Here is a 17,618-nt window from a genome sequence, read left to right as displayed (position 1 = left end):
AAGAGGATAGATTCCGTACGAACATAAGGAAGTTCTTCTTCACCCAGAGAGTGGTAGAAAACTGGAACACACTTCCAGAGGCTGTTATAAGGGAAAACACCCTCCAGGGATTCAAGACAAAGTTATACAAGGTCCTGCTGAACCAGAACGTACGCAGGTAAAACTAGTCTCAGTTAGGGCACTGGTCTTTGACCTAAGGGCCGTCGCCTGAGCGGACTGCTGGACACGATGGACCACTGGTCTGACCCAGCAGTGGCAATTTTTATGTTCTTAGCCTGTATTAAATGCTGTACCCAGACATCCTCCTCCTTCCCTGCTAGCCTGCTCTTGGATTTCACTTACCCTAAAGGCAATTGCTCCAGGGCTGCAATGATGCAGCGCACTCTGCCGTACATAGGGAAGCGGGCCGACGCTTGCAGCAAGGATTTTTCTGCTTGAGAGATCTCATTCTCAAGGCTTCCCAGCAGACAACAGACAACTGAAATCAAAAGAAGAAAATCTTAAAAACAAACTGCTTCCACGTTCCAATCCTTTTAAAATCAATAGGCGGAAATTTTTTTTTCACTCAGAGAATAGTTAAACTCTGGAACGCGTTGCCAGAGGATGTGGTAAGAGTGGAGAGCGTAGCTGGTTTTAAGAAAGGTTTGGACAAGTTCCTGGAGGAAAAGTCCATAGTCTGTTATTGAGAAAGACACAGGAGAACCACTGCTTGCCCTGTATTGGTATCATGGTATATTGCTACTCCTTGGGTTTTGGCCAGGTAATAGTGACCTGGATTGGCCACTGTGAGAACGGCTAGTGGGTTTGATGGACCTTTGGTCTGACCCAGTAAGGCTGCTCTTATGTTGTAATCCCTTTTGTATTCAAACCACCACATGTTGATTTCTGTTGGCTGACCAATCTTTCTAAGAAGATTTTGTTTATATAGCGGCAGGTCGTAAGGGAAATAAATTAAGTAGATCCCACTGAATTTATACACCGCTCTTCGATTATAACATCAGTGCGGTGTACATCAGTTAAAAAAGGAAAAGAACACCAAATCATGATGCAAGGATAAGAAGAAAAGAGAGAAAAAGTCATTTAATTGATGTATTGAGAGATGCCCAATTGAGAATTAAAACCAAATCATAAAAGAGATTATAAATATACTTAAAGATTAAAAAAAAAAACTAAGAGGGAAATGCCAATCCAAATAGGTAAGTTTTTAGTTTGGCTCTAAATGTTATATAAGTAAGTTCACCCGAAGTTCATTAGGAAGAAAGGTACAGATGTAAAAAAAAATGCAGAATTCTGAGTTGACTTAAGTTGAACCAGGTGAATTGAAGGCACTGTCAATCTATTTCAATTCGATGACCTCAGTGATCGCGGAGCTTTATACGGGATGAGAAGTTTCGCAAGACAGTCAGGTTGCCCACCGTTTAACACTTTAAAGGTCAAGGTCAATGCTTTAAACATCAGTCTGATTTTTATTGGTAGCCAGTGATATTCCTTAAGTAATGGGGTCACATGATTTAAGGAATATCACTGGGATTTAACTGGTAAATATCAATAATGCACACCCACCCACTGTAGTCCAAAGGGGGAAAAAAAATGGTAAAATAATTGTTTAAAGGATAAACGGAACTCCCCCAGGACTCTTTCACTTCTTTGATCCTCCACTTTATATTTGTACTTTTTCAGTGAAGACAACTCTTTGTATATTAGATTCCACCAAAAGAGATGCCCAGCAATGGCACCTATGCTATTAAAACATCAATAAACACAGGGGGGCCAGATAAAAGCACTTTTCTATATAGCTTCTGTTTGTTTATCCCCCACCCTTATCCAGGGCGAGTTACACAATTACATACAAAATAAGGTATCACATTTAATGTATAACAAGTTGCACACTTACATACCAAATACATAAAACATACAAGTCGCCTCAACGACGAACATCATTATAGCCAAGAAAACAGACCATGAAATAGATCCGTGACCAGCACTCTGCACTCAACAGTCACCACTTCTCCTCCCTCGGCCAATCTCAGACCTTATATTCCATATGACAGAACAAGTGTCTTAAGTACTTTAAGTTCTGTAGATTTGGCTGTCGACGAATACAGTACTCCCCCGATATTCGCGGGGGTTCCGTTCCAGGAATCCCAGCGAATGTTGAAAAACCGTGAATACAGTTTTTAGCAGGGGAGACAGGAGAGGGCAGCCAAAGCGCCAGCGAGTGAAGGAAATCGCTCGTGGTATGCTCCGACCGCCTCTTCCTGTACTAAAGCCGGGCCTCACCAATCAGGAGCTGCGTGTCAAAGCAGCTCCTGATTGGTGAGGCCCGACTTTAGTACAGGAAGAGGTGGTCAGAGCATACCGCAAGCGATTTCCTTCACTTGCCGGCGCTCTGGCTGCCTTCTCCTGCCCGGTCGTTCGCGGTCAGAAAATACCGTGAATGACCGGGACTGCGAATTCACAGGGGATCACTGTATATTCTGGAAGGTTGTTCCATTCCCTGGAACCATTACAGTGAAAAACACTATTCCTGGATGATAAAAGCCTTAAGTCCCGCACAGACGGAACAAATAGATCACAGTGATCAACTGACCGAAGCAATCGATACGACTCACGTGGCAAAATGCTATGGATCAAGTGTTTGGGAGCCAACTTCTGTAGGCACATGAAGACATTTACCAGTAGTTTGTAACGTAACCTGTCCCTTACTTTCAGCCAATACAACCTTATAAAGTATTCTGTCACTTGCTCACGTCTTCCCAATTTAAACAGAGAGCGTACCACTCACTGGGTAAGTGCCCATCTGAGCCCTATCAGTGAATTTTCTGTGGTATATTATGGATAGCTGCTGCTGAAAATTATTTCTAAACTGCCCCTGAATAGCAAGCAAGGATCAAGCAAGGACATTTCACCTAATTCTATGGCTAGCTGTCAACATTCAACCGATATCCAGACAGAGAAAGAGAGACAGTGTTACTTTGTGTACTTGCATTTCTTGGGGTTTTTGTTTTTTATTGTGGGAGGGGGTGTAATTTAAATGAACCATTGTATTTCAACCATATCTAATTGATTTGTATATTTGGAAAAAAAGAAACTAACCAACTAATGTATTCTTCTCCGTTCTGCTAGCGCCCTCGCTCTGGTCCAGGTGAAGCTGTAGCACAGGTTGTTGATGCGACGTGCATGTGCACAGAGCCGCCGTTAATTCCTCGTGATGCACTAAGAAGTTCAGCAGGTACGAAGCGGTGACGCAGTCAAAGTGTTTTGTGCTCGTGCTAAGATCCAGCGCTGCCTGTAGCAATGCCGTCAGCTGCTCAGCATCCTAACACAGAGCAAAAGGATCACAATTTAATACTGATTTCTAAGTCACCCAATCAAAACAGATCTTGAGCAACTTAGAGCCACAATTAACATAAAATACAAACGAAAATACCTTAAAACAAGTAACATAATACAAATAACCTAACAAAGTCCTCTTTAGTCCAATTATAATAGGCGTACTCTTCATACTGCCTGAATTTCTGCAGGCCCTGTACTCTCTCTGCATGAACTTAGCACCAACTTTTCAAAACAAAAGTATGTACATATTTACCCTTTGAAAACTGCTTTAGTGGAAAAAAAAGGACCCATAAAGATACAGTAAAACCTTGGATTGCAAGTAACTTGGTCTTGCAAAACATTTGATTAAATTTTAACTTGATATACAAGCAATATCTTGCAATACACACGTCACGTCGTCACAACTGAGCCAATGGTTCTTCTCTCTCTGACGCTGCGGGAGTGTAGTGACTGTTCTAAACGAGCAAGGTCTTGCAATACAAGTACGTATAGTATTTTGTATTAAAGTTTTTGGATTGTGGAACGAATCGTCTGAGTTTCCATTATTTTCCATGGGGAAAATTTGCTTTACTATACGTGTGCTTTGGATTACAAGCATGTTTTACTGTATACACCTTATTTTTCTTAGGATACATTTTTCAACTAAAACAACTCACAAACGTTTGAAAATATAGAAGCATGTGTGTTTTTTTGATTCCCACCCTAACCCCTCCCCCAACCACATATACACTGGAACAATGTGTAGACCAGTGGTTCCCAACCCTGTCCTGGAGGGCCACCAGCCAGTCGGGTTTTCGGGACAGCCCTAATGAATATGCATGAGAAAGATTTGCATATAATGGAGATGACAGGCACGCAAATCTGCCCCATACGTATTCATTAGGGCTATCCTGAAAATCTGACTGGCTGGTTGTCCTACAGGACAGGGTTGGGAACCGCTGGTGGAGTCAATTTTCAAACACTGTTTTACTTATGGAAATGGCTTTGAAAATTGCCCTCTGGTTACTTTATTTAAAACTTAGCTTGCACTATGCAGCATACTTACACTCTTCCTGAACAACTGTAGATGACGACCCATAATTCTGTAGATTACAAACAGGAAAAGGTAACAAGTAGAGAATGACACGGTGACAAAATTAATCACCGTTCCCGTCCGGGAAACCATCTTCATGTCATTCTTTAAGGAGAGAGGGAAGAATCAGAGTATGAATGGCCACAACCACTGACCCGCAAGCTTTGCTTTGAAGAATGCTGGTGTAGAAGGATTGAAGTTGAGATAGACACTACAGAATGACAGTCTCTGGTATCCAGAGCAGATATTGTGATGTCATAATGCCTCATTCCACCAGTGCCTAAGAGCCAATCACATCAGTGATGTCACAATGGCTTCATTATCCTTGGCTCCCATAAGAATCAGAGTATGAATGGCCACAACCACTGACCCTCAAGCTTTGCTTTGAAGAATGCTGGTGTAGAAGGACTGAGGCTGAAATAGACACTAAAAAATGACATGGGATTATTTCCCGCGGTTATCCGCGGGGATGGGAACGGTGATGAATTTTGTCACCGTGTCATTCTCTAGTAACAAGCATATCTAGGAAATAATGGACTGAAAAACATCCGAAAGCTACTTCCATGATTAAAACACAGTTTCCAGACAGGCAGGACACAGGAAATTGGAAATACACCAGGTTGCCTTGTGGAAGTACTATTTAAAAAATGATATTTAAAAATTTTTTAATTGAATCAGGTTGGGCAGGCTGGATGGACCATTCGGGTCTTTATCTGCCGTCATCTACTATGTACTAGTGCTACCCAATTTAGGGAAAAAATTTTCGATTTGATTAGTCTTATTAAATTTATTTTTTGATTCGATTCACTTTTCCTGCCCAATCGGACGATATTTTTAAATGGCCTGGCGGGTTTATTTTTGTAGCCTCTTTGCCCACCCTGCCCCCCTTTGCCCTCTCCAACCCAACACCAGTGCTGTGGTGTAAACAAAACAAAAAAAAATTTTTCCTTTCTCCGTTAGGTCCTAGCTCACACTCGCAGCTCTGGAAGTACAGTGGTGCCTCGCATAACGGACGCCTCGCACAGCGAACGCTGCGCACAACGAACTTTATGTCTTGATCCGTACAACGAACTTCGTTTCACACAACGAAGTCGCCCGAGCTGCATCCTTCCGCGCAGGCACTGCGCTTAACTGCCCTCTCTCCGCCTGGCTCCCTCTTGCCCCCCCGACTCCCCGACACGATCGGGGCAAGAGGGAGCTCAAGCCCTCTTGCCCCCCCGACTCCCCGACACGATCGGGGCAAGAGGGAGCTCAAGCCCTCTTGCCCCCCGACTCCCCGACACGATCGGGGCAAAAGGGAGCCCAAGCCCTCTTGCCCCGCCGATTCCCCAACTCCCCGACAATATCGGGCCAGGAGGGAGCCCAAGTCCTCCTGGCCACGGCGACCCCCTAACCCCACCCTGCACTACATTACGGGCAGGAGGGATCCCAGGCCCTCCTGCCCTCGACGCAAACCCCCCTCCCCCCAACGACCGCCCCCCCCAAGAACCTCCGACCGCCCGACCCGCGACCCCCCTGGCCGACCCCCACGACACCCCCAACCCCCTTCCCCGTACCTTTCTGTAGTTGGCCGGACAGACGGGAGCCAAACCCGCCTGTCCGGCAGGCAGCCATCGACGGAATGAGGCCGGATTGGCCCATCCGTCCCAAAGCTCCGCCTACTGGTGGGGCCTAAGGCGCCTGGGCCAATCAGAATAGGCCCGGGAGCCTTAGGTCCCTCCTGGGGGCGGGGCCTGAGGCACATGGGCCCAACCCGACCATGTGCCTCAGGCCCTGCCCCCAGGAGGGACCTAAGGCTCCCGGGCCTATTCTGATTGGCCCAGGCGCCTTAGGCCCCACCAGTAGGCGGAGCTTTGGGACGGATGGGCCAATCCGGCCTCATTCCGTCGATGGCTGCCTGCCGGACAGGCGGGTTTGGCTCCCGTCTGTCCGGCCAACTACAGAAAGGTACGGGGAAGGGGGTTGGGGGTGTCGTGGGGGTCGGCCAGGGGGGTCGCGGGTCGGCTGGGAGGGCGGTCGGAGGTTCTTGGGGGGGGCGGTCGTTGGGGGGAGGGGGGTTTGCGTCGAGGGCAGGAGGGCCTGGGATCCCTCCTGCCCGTAATGTAGTGCAGGGTGGGGTTAGGGGGTCGCCGTGGCCAGGAGGACTTGGGCTCCCTCCTGGCCCGATATTGTCGGGGAGTTGGGGAATCGGCGGGGCAAGAGGGCTTGGGCTCCCTCTTGCCCCGATCGTGTCGGGGAGTCGGGGGGGCAAGAGGGCTTGAGCTCCCTCTTGCCCCAATCGTGTCGGGGAGTCGGGGGGGCAAGAGGGCTTGAGCTCCCTCTTGCCCCGATCGTGTCGGGGAGTCGGGGGGCAAGAGGGCTTGAGCTCCCTCTTGCCCCGATCGTGTCGGGGGTGCCAGGGACCACACGGAGTCACCCACCGTACCACCCGATTCGGGTAAGCGCAGGTATCGGTGGGTGGCTTATTTGATGGCCCTGCCTTATCGGGGAAACATGGTAGAAAAAAAAAAAAAATGAACAGTTAAGTCCCAGTTTTTGCCGCTGAGACTCTGCCCTCTCTCACTGTAAAATTAGACTCTACTTAGTCTGTCTTTAAATTTAAAAAATGTGTGTTGTTTTAAAAAACAATTATGTTTTTAGATGTATCTAAATAAAAATAATAACCAAAAATTTATCTTTTTTTATGTCATCTTAGCATATTTTATGCTACAGAACGAATTATTTTTTTTTACATGTATTGTTATGGGAAAACGCGTTTCACATAACGAACTTTTCGCATAACAAACTTGCTCCTGGAACGAATTAAGTTCGTTGTGTGAGGCACCACTGTATACACATTTCAAATCCGACATATTGTAATCACAAAATAGAAAATAAAATTAAGCCTGGTCATCTTATTATTAAATCATGTTGGTCCCAGGCTCTGGTTTCTGTTTGCCTTCTGTTAACTCGCTCACCAGGGTCTCCTGCCCATTTGACGTTTTCTTCTTTTCCCGTGCTCACCATTCATCTTTCGTCTTTGTACCTTACCTTCCACTGGAATATACACATTTCTGTTTCTTTCCCACTATCTACTACAGAGCTGCCCAAGTCCGGTCTTCGAGATCTACTGGCAGGCCAGGTTTTCAGGATATCCACAATGAATATGCATGAGAGATATTTGCCTGCATTGCCTTCTTGGTGTGCAAATCTCTCTCATGCATGTTCATTGTGGATATCCTGAAAACCTGGCCTGCCAGCAGATCTCGAGGACCAGACTTGGGCAGCCCTGATCTACTATATCTCTCTCCCTGCTTTGTGCTCAGGGTCAAACCTTTCTATTCTCCTCCATGTAACATCTCTCCCTCACCACTTTCTACCTCTTTGTTTACTACTGGCAGAATTCTGGGCAAAAAAATTCAAAATTCTGTGCACAAAATTAGCAAATTCTTCAAGTTTGTCAAAATTTAAACAATATTTTTGCTAATTTTTATCCATACTAAGAACATAAGACTAGCCTTACTTGGTCAGAACAGTGATCCATCAAGCCCAGTAGCCTGTTCTCACAGTGGCCAATCCAGATCCCTGGTACCTGGCCAAAACCCAAAGAGTAGCAACATTCCTTGCTAGCAATCCAGGGCAAGCAGTGGTTTCCCCCATGTCTTTCTCAATAACAGACTATGGACTTTTCCTCCAGGAACTTGTCTAAACCTTTCTTAAAACTAGCTACACTATCCATTCTTACTACAACTTCTGGCAACATGATCCAGAGCTTAACTATTCTCCAAGTGAAAAAAATATTTTCTTCTATTGGCTTTAAAAGTATTTCTCTGTAACTTCATCAAATGTCCCCTAGTCTTTGTAATTTTTGATGGACCGAAAAATTGATTCACTTGTACCCATTCTACTCCACTCAGGATTTTGTAGACCTCAATCATATCTCCCCTCAACTATTAAAATAAAATGTTTTTCTTCTACCAAGGTTGTCTGGATGTTTTATTTTTCCATCATGTGGGTTCGTTTCTTTTTTCTGCTTTCCTGCCATCTACAAATTCTCCTTCAAGTGGCTGCTATCCATTTGTCTTTTCTATGCTCCTGTCTATTCCCTCACTACACCTGCCTCAGACATATTGATCATTTCTTTTTAGCTCTTTTTTTGCCTTTTTTACCCTTCTCTTCTTTTTCACTTTTCAGCTATCAAATTTCCATCTTCTCGCCCTTTCCCCATCTCATTCTTTCCTCAGCCCTCCATTCCCTTTCATCTTCAGTGTATCTCCATTACCATATTTCTACCCTTTGTTATATCTACCCTCTTATCCATTTCCTTGCTATCCTCTTCTCCCCCTCAAGGTTCTACCATTCTCAGTATCTCCTCCCCACCCTTGTAGCCTGACATCTTCCTATCTCTTCCCTGCTGCACTCTCCCACTCTCTTCCCTCACTCCCATTTCCAGGCATCTCTCCAACACTCCATTCTGCTCCTAGATCCAACATCTCCCTCCTTATCCCCTTCCATCCCTTATGTATCTCGCTCTCTCCCTCTCATCTACCCCCATGTCCAACATCTCTCTCTATCTCTCTCCCTTCCTTGTGCCCTATGTAAATCTCTCTATCTCCCTCCATGCACCATCTCTCCCTTCCTCCCCTCCATTATGTGCAATTTCATCATCTCTCCTCACCATGCATGTCTCCCTCTCCTACCCCTGTGCCACCATCTTTCTTTCCTCTCACCCTCCCCTCCACATGCCAACGTTCCTTCCTGAAGCTCCTTTCACCCGTTCCTTCCCCCTGTGCCACCAGCTATCCTTCTTCTCCTTCCCTGTAAGCTAAAGTTTGCTTCTTTAGGTTGCGGTATTGGCACTGACTCTCACATGCTGCCTGCCGCTAACCCAAAAGTCTCCCCTCTGCTTCGGAGAGACTTCCAGGTCAGCGGCAGGCTGCGTGTGGGAACTGCTGCCAATACTATGACACGGCGAGATTTGATGCAGACATGGCCAGCATGGCGCGATTCGGCATGGGAAAAGGGAATTCCATTCCTCCCTCCAATCCACCCGTGCATTAATTTTCCTTCTATCCCTCCCATCCCCCTGTGCAGCACTGCCAAAGAGGCTAGAGCCGACGAGCGAGTTGCTTTCCTCATCGTCCCCAGCAACCAGGAGCATAGCCATGGGTGGGCTTGAGCCCACCCAGTTTGGGGTCAGGCCCATTCAGCAGCGATGCACCTACCGCCCGCCTGTTGCTAACCCAGAAGCCTCTCCTCCGCCATGTCCAGACCCCTCTCTCCCTGTCTTTTGGCACCTTTGTGTCATTATAAAATAGGCACCATCCTTTCATATTAACTACTCAAGAAAAAGATCTGTGTCATTATGGATAATGCATTAAGGTTTTCATCCCAGTGTACTGCAGCTGCTAGAAAACCAAATAGAATGTTAGGGATTATTAAAAAAGGAACGGGAAAACAAAACTCGAATATCCTCATTCTGCAGCAGTACCCATGAGTAAGATGGTCACCCCATGTCAAAAAAAAAGAAAAAAACTTTGATAAATTTCTCTGACTCCATTTCTGCCTTGATGTACTTCTAAAACACTTCCAGGAATAATTTAATTTTACCATACTAAAATAGGGCTCCTTTTACGAAGGTGCGCTAGCGTTTTTAGCGCATGTACCGGATTAGCGCACGCTAGCCGAAAAACTACCGCCTGCTCAAGAGGAGGCGGTAGCGGCTAGCACAGGCAGCATCTTAGCGCGTGCTATTCCGCGCGTTAAGACCCCAACGCACCTTCGTAAAAGGAGCTCATAATTTTGAAAGTTTTTTGCAATATCGCTGTCTGTATACAGGGTGTCAGGTCAAAAGCGCGCCGGGACAAAGGCGTGCCCAGACAATTGAGCGCAGCGCGGAGGTGCGCGCTACTCTAAATTACTGTTTTTAAGGCTCCGACAGGGGGGGGGGGGCGTGGGGAGAACCCCCCCACTTTACTTAATAGAGATCGCGCCGCGTTGTGGGAGTGTTGTGGGGGGTTTGGGGGGTTGTAACCTCCCACATTTTACTGAAAACTTCACTTTTTCCCTGTTTTTAGGGAAAAAGTTAAGTTTACAGTAAAATGTGGAGGGTTACAACCCCCCAAACCCCCCCATAACGCTGGCGCGAAGTCTATTAAGTAAAGTGGGGGGTTCCCCCCCACGCCCCCCCTGTCAGAGCCCTAAAAACAGTTATTTAGAGCGGTGCGCGCCTCTGCGCTGCGCTCAATTGTCTGGGCGCGCCTTTGTCTTTCGCGCCGTTGTCTATGAACCGTATACAGTCCTCTGTAAACCGCTCTGAACTGTTTGTGGTATTGCGGTATGTAAAAATAAAGTTTATTATTATTAGAAAAAGTTTAGAGAGAGGACGAGGGCGCTTTGATCCAAGATGGCGATCTGAGACAGGACGCGCTGAGCTGCGTGTCCCAGGATTGGGCCTTTTCAATTTCCTTAACGGTAATTACTTACCGCGATGCCGAAGAGACTGGGCCGGAGTGCCGCTTCTGCCTCGCGGCGTCCTGGAGCCCCGGGTCTCGGGAATATTCAAGATTTACTGCGGCGCATGCAGGAGGTAGCAGTGACGTCGGATGGCGGCCCGCTGACAACACAGGGAGGCGAAACCAACGTGGATGCTCCGGGGCCCGACACCACACTGAGCCCCGACGTTAGGGCACCGCCCCCGCAACCCCAGACGACCAGCTCTCCCAGGGGCGGGGAAACCCCGGATTCATTGGTTTTCTCCTCTCCAGAGGCAAGTAAGGATCCACTGGAGAGCTTGGAGGCTGGGGCCCACTTTTCTAGGGCCCCCATGGAGATATCTGGGGGAATATCATCTCTACATGAGGGGGAAGGGCTGAAGACATCCCCCGAAGGACTTCAGAACGGTGAGAACTCTACATTTACACAAATTTCAACTGAATTGATTAAACCTGCAGAAGTGACTTTAGACTCTATATGGGACTTAATGGCTGGTTTTGTTAAAAATATTACTCCTACACTTCAACAAATTGAAGGGAAAATTAAGGAACATGATAAGGAATTGAAGGATTTAAGAGAAGAAACGAATACTTCTAACTCATCTGTTCAAAAAATAGAAAAAGAAATTGTATCATTGAAACAAATTCAAGAGGCCTTAGTTAAAGACAATATTAGCCTAAGGAAGAAGACTGAAATGCTTGAGAATAATTCACGCAGTAATAATTTAAGGTTAATTAACTTTCCAAGACTTGAGTTAGTAACACCTAGAGATATGCTTAAGAGATATCTAGTAGAGAACTTAGAGATACCCGAAGATTCATTACCACCATTTTCACGGGTTTATTATTTGCCTGATAAAGAACAAAATCAACAACTAAAAGAAAAACCTTCAGATCAAGAACTTCTAAATATATCACAGATCTTAGAAACATCTGAGTAGGATTTAGCATCACCAGCCACCATGATTATTACTTTAGCTTTGCCAATTGATAAAACATGGTTGTTAAAACTTTTCTTTAAAAATAGACAAAAAAGCTTTCTTGGTTATAAAATACAAATGTTCCCAGATTTGGCACGGGAGACGCAAAGGCGCCGCCGTGAATTTCTTCTTTTGAAACCTGGGGTTTTATCTTTGGGGGCAACCTTTTATTTGAGACATCCGTGTAAATGTATTGTATATCACCGTACTCTTAAATATGTGTTTTTTGAACCATCACAATTGACAAATTTCGTGGCTATGTCTCGCCTGAATGTTAACAATCTTTGAGCCCTATATTTAGGATATTGTGACCCTATCTCAGTGCTATAGTTCTCAGTTTCTCTTTATAATTTTCTTTTTAGATAATTTCGCCAATTTTCTATAATTCTTGGATCCTAATTGTGGACTTGAGCATAAATAGTATATTTGTTTAATTTAAGATTTATATTGCTTTGTATTTGATATCTATCCTATTCTTGCTTTCTGTACACGTGTAATACTTGAAATTTAAGTGGAAAATAATAAATAAATAAATAAATAAAAAGAAAAAGTTTAGAGAAGGGCGACAAATATGAAAAATATGAAGAAAGGCTTAAGGGGTTAGGGCTCTTCAGCTTGGAGAAAAGATGATCAAGAGGGAATATACCCGAAGTTCAGAAAATCATGAGCGAGGTGGAACAGTTCATTAAGCCATAGGTTTCCAAACCTCTCCTGGATGAACCCCCCGGCCAGTCAGGTTTTCAGGATACCCACATTGAATATTCATGAGAGAGATATGAAGGCACTAAGAAAGAAATTCCCAAGTGGAAAAGCTTCATACAATAATATCAAATAATAATTCCCACTTAAGCTAAAATGTATATGAAAGTTCTATTTTACTAACAGGAGTAAGCCTCAGTAATGGAGCCTACGCGTAGTCAAATTCAATGACTGGGGTATTCAGCGTAGTTGTTTATTGCTCCTTATTCTCCAATCATTGGCTTCACTCCTTCACTCCTATTATTATACTTTATTTATCAAAAGACTAAAACTAATATAAATTAGTGATTTTTATTTAAGGTCGTTTTTTTTAAATTTTTCATTATAAAAATGATGTATTTAGTTCGTTTCCATTCCTTTCATTACACTCTTGTAAACTTCATGAAACTGCATTCATTCATTTAACTCCAAAGGTTAATTCTTATTATATATTGATAGTTAAACAACATTTCTTATTTAGAAATTCTTATTAATAGTTAGGCAACATTTCTTATTTAGAAAGCCTACTTATCTTAAGTCAGCGCTTGTATTACAGAAAAGCCAACGTGGCCAACGTTTCGTGGGCAAGGATTCCAACCCACTGCATCAGGGCCGAATATTATGGAAAACAAGCCGCTGAATACTGAAACTGTTTTCAAAAATTTAAAAAAAACGACCTTAAATAAAAATCACTAATTTATATTAGTTTTAGTCTTTTGATAAATAAAGTATAATAATAGGAGTGAAGGAGTGAAGCCAATGATTGGAGAATAAGGAGCAATAAACAACTACGTCATTGAATTTGACTACGCGTAGGCTCCATTACTGAGGCTTACTCCTGTTAGTAAAATAGAACTTTCATATACATTTTAGCTTAAGTGGGAATTATTATTTGATATTATTGAGAGATATGAAGGCACCTTCTCCACTGCATTCATATCTCTCTCATGAATATTCATTGTGGATATTCTGACAACCTGACTGGCTGAGGGTTCCCCCAAAGACAGGTTTAGGAACCATTGATCCAAGCAGCATATGGTAGAAAAAAGTTATAACAGGAGGACTAAACTAAACTAAACTAAGCCTTAAGTTTATATACCGCATCATCTCCACGAAAGTGGAGCTCGACACGGTTTACAAAGCTTAAAAATATAAGAAGAGAGAGGAGAAAGATTTACAAGAGCATATGGACAGAGGGGATGTAAACAGGAGAAGAGATGTTATATGTTAGAGAAAAGCCAGGTTTTCAGTTGTTTTCGGAATAGTTGGAGGGAGCCCAGGTTCCGCAGCGGGATAGTGAGATCGTTCCAAAGGCCCCTGATTTTGGAGAGGAGGGATCTTCCCAGTTTGCCTGCGTGGAGGATGCCGTGTAGAGAGGGGAAGGATAGTTTATGTCTGTGGGCGGATCTGGTGGTAGCAGGCATCAAGGCGATGAAGGATAGAGGGATTAGGGGCGGAAGGATGCCGTGAATGATCTTGAAAGCCAGGCAGGAGCATTTGAAATGAATTCTGGAAAGTACTGGAAGCCAGTGAAAATTGGTAAGTAGTGGGGAGACGTGATCAGATTTGCGTTTTGGAAAAATCAGCTTGGCTGCAGTATTCTGGATAAGCTGGTGTCTGCGAAGACTTTTTTTTGTTAGGCATAAATAAATGGCATTACAGTAATCGAGTTTGGATAGGATGATGGATTGTACAAGGACGGTGAAATGTTTTTGGTGAAAGTAGGATCTTACTTTCCTCAGCATGTGGAGGTTGAAAAAACATGATTTTGCCAAGGAATTCAGGTGATCGTTGAGGGAGAGGGAAGAATCGATGATGATGCCGAGGACCTTGCTTGAGAACTCAAGGTGCAGAGCAGGGCCTGTGGGTAGGACTGCATCACAAAAGTTTAAAACATAATTATACAACACAACAATTCATTATTAAGGTGTATAAGTTTGGGAAAGTTCCTGCAGGAAAAGTCCATTAAGAATTAGCCAAGTAGGCTTGAGTGAGCCACAGCTCATCCATGGACATGAGAAACCGATCTATTTTTTAGGATCTGCCGGGTACTTATGACCCACACTGACCATTGTCAGATGCTGGAATCAGGGTTCAATGGACCTTGGTCTGACTAGCATGGCATTTCTCATAAACAGCTTCAGGTCCATGCTGCTTTGTATTGATGTCTTGGTGATATGCAAGTGCCATTGCTTTCCAATGTAAACAGTACCTGTCGATATACAACTGCATCCGGCAGCTTCCTCAGAAGTTCAAATGCGAGACGTTTCACTTCCTCAAAGCTATTGGTGAAACACTCCAGGAGCCCTTGGACTTGGGAACCCGTAACTGCTTCTGCCAGCTGAAAGACCTGTTGACATGGACCTATTTTTAAGGGAAAAGAAACAATTTTTATATTAGATATTTCTTGCTATAGGACATCTGGTGTTCTTGGGTTCATAGTTCTCACATATACAGTCTTTGAAAGACCTTTGGAAGCACTTTTCCCATGAATTATATGCTTTGTGCAAAATCTTGCAAAACTATTTCTTTCGCATTTCCACATTTGGCAGAAATGTATATCTATTCATTTATATCTTTTTTTAACCTACCTCTTGATATGTCCGTTCCTAATTCTGCCACTCACACCTGGGCCAGCACTGTCAATGTGCATCTCCTTTTGATTTTTAACTCCTGTGACACCAATAACCTATGACACATTTGGCAAAGGAAATTGAAATTCTAATCTACTTCACTGAATTGCATACTTTGAGCGACCTTCTTCCTGCTAGTCATAGAGATTTGCATATCATGGAGGTGGAAGGCATGCAAATCTGTTCCATGTATATTCATTAGGGTTTTCCTGAAAACCTGACTGGCTGGTGGTCCTCCAGGACAGGGTTGGGAACCACTGCTCTAGTGCACCTTTAACCCAGCTGTGAGTGTTTCAACTATGCTGCAAGGTTTGGTTATACAGGTTGGAGGGGTTTTTTTTTATGCCAATGACTGATTTCATGACAGCACTATACTACCTGTGTTTATTACATTACATTACAGTAGGGATTCCTATTCCGCCATTACCTTGCGATTCAAGGCGGATTGCAAAAAGAATTATCAAGGATGTATTACAAAAAGATCTTATCAAAAAGATATCTGGTCATTTTCAAAGATAGTAAGAAATGAGTATGGCTAGTTGTTTTGGGTAGGGGGTGTTTTGGGTAGGGGGCTTTAGTGAGAGGCAGTTTTGAAACTTGCGGTGTTATTTCTTTTTCAGGGATTTCTTGAAGAGTATAGTCTTTATTTCTTTTCTAAATGTTTTGTAGTCTGGGGATGCCATCAGTAGATTGGCAATATGGTTGTCTAGTTTGGCTGCTTGAGTGGCCAGGAGGCCATCATATAGTTTTTTTTCCGTTTGACCTCCTTAATTGGGGGGTATGAGAATGGGGTGTGAGCTTTCCTATGTCTGGTTGAGGTGTTGTGGATGGGAGGCAGTTGTTCAGGTAGTTTGGGCTGTCTCCGTATAAAGTCTTAAATAGTAGACTTAAATAGTATGACGGTCACTTTATTCTGAGGTTTTTTTTTTCCCAGCTGCTACCACTGCAGATAAACTGTTATTTGCTCTCTCTGTGGCTTTAATCCATTTCAACAGTAGAGGTGGAGAGGCATAATCGAAAGGGACATCTAAGTCCGTTTACATCCACCTCGCAAGTCGTCCAAAGTAAAAAACAGCTTAAGGCACATTTTCGAAAAATACGTCCAACTTTTTTTTTTTTTGTTTCGAAAATCGTCTAACTATATGTCCTGCCAATCTGATCGTCCAAGCCGCTAAATCGTCCATCTTTATACCACATTTTCGTCCAACTTTTCGTCCAAGTCCAAAACGCCTAGAACAGGCTCTGTTGGACGTGGGAGGGGTCTGAAAAGTGATGGACTGAACACCCAGACATGCCACCTAAATAGTGGAGTACCTTACAGGGCACTGTTGTGAACTTCACAAAAAGGGTGTCATAGCTTCTCCTCCCTACAGATCCCTTATAGGTCACGGTGAGCCCCCCAAACCACCTCCAGAATCCCCTAGACCCACTTATCTACCACCCCAATAGCCCTTATGGTTGCAGGAGCCACTTATACACCAGTACAAAAGGGTTTTGGGGGTGTATAGGAGAATGCGCATGTTTCAATATCAATGCAGTGATTACAGGGGCTTATGGGCATGGGTCCTCCTCTCTATAGGTCCCTAACCCACCCCCAAGATGACTTAAGCCGCCTCTGTGCTGGACGACTAGGCTTTCCTATGCCCGGCTGCCAGGTGATGATGGTCTGGAGGCTGAAATTTAAAAGTGTGATTAATATTTTTATGGGGGTGGGGGGTTGGGGATCCTGGGGTAGTGTGTGGGGGTCTGTTTTATGTGTTTGCAGTGCTTATCTGGTGACTTTAGGTGGGTTTTTGTGACTTAGACCATGTTTTACATAGTCTAAATCACAACGTCCAAGTTCAGTCGATCGTCGGCTGTATAACTTTCGGTTATACATGCCGTACGACTAAGTCTAAGCCGGCCCACATCCCGCCCAACTCCTGCCCTCGACACTCCTCTCGAAACGCCCCGTTTAGCTTTGGTCATTCACTATGTAGGCCTAGGTCGTTTAGAAATACGTCCAAAACCTGATTTTATTATTGACACTTGGACGTATTTGTGAAATGTTCGTCCAAGTGCTAACTTAGGTCATTTTTTGGACGTTTTTCTCTTTCGATTATGAGCCCCTTAGTATTGTTATTCTGTTGAAACCCTTATTGTCTGCAGTAGAATAAAATGACCATTTGTTAAGTCCTACACCCCCTTTACCAGCTCAGATGAAGGGGATCCTTCTTCCTCTAACAAATGTCCCGTCTTATATCCCTGTACCACATACACTTCACAAGAATCTTCTTATAAGTTTAACAACAATCTTAAAACAAACATTTTCACCTTGGCCTTTGATGTTAATCTTTCTAGGAAGCCACCTTGGTGCAGCTGCCATCATTGAGTTGTAATATCTTTG

The 17,618-nt window shown here is 44.1% G+C and overlaps 1 protein-coding gene across 4 annotated transcripts in view; it reads right to left on the bottom strand.

The window, feature by feature from the left end:
* THADA (THADA armadillo repeat containing) overlaps positions 1-17,618 on the bottom strand; it is a 538,115-nt gene that overhangs the window by 463,618 nt on the left and 56,879 nt on the right. For all 4 annotated transcript variants that reach the window (XR_004538762.1, XM_033937269.1, XM_033937270.1 and 1 more), the window contains exons 16-18: positions 14,812-14,963; positions 3,097-3,319; positions 343-478 (exon numbers count right to left, since the gene is read on the bottom strand). Coding sequence is in view for 3 of the 4 variants with exons in the window: in XM_033937269.1 (XP_033793160.1) it covers positions 343-478; positions 3,097-3,319; positions 14,812-14,963 (511 nt within the window). In the remaining variant the exon portion in view is untranslated. The remainder of the gene's footprint in view (positions 1-342; positions 479-3,096; positions 3,320-14,811; positions 14,964-17,618) is intronic.

This window comes from Geotrypetes seraphini, chromosome 3 (genome assembly GCF_902459505.1).
Source record: "Geotrypetes seraphini chromosome 3, aGeoSer1.1, whole genome shotgun sequence".
Lineage (NCBI taxonomy): Eukaryota > Metazoa > Chordata > Amphibia > Gymnophiona > Dermophiidae > Geotrypetes > Geotrypetes seraphini.
Note: the sequence above shows the minus strand (reverse complement) of the source record. Positions and strands in the feature narration are given on the sequence as shown.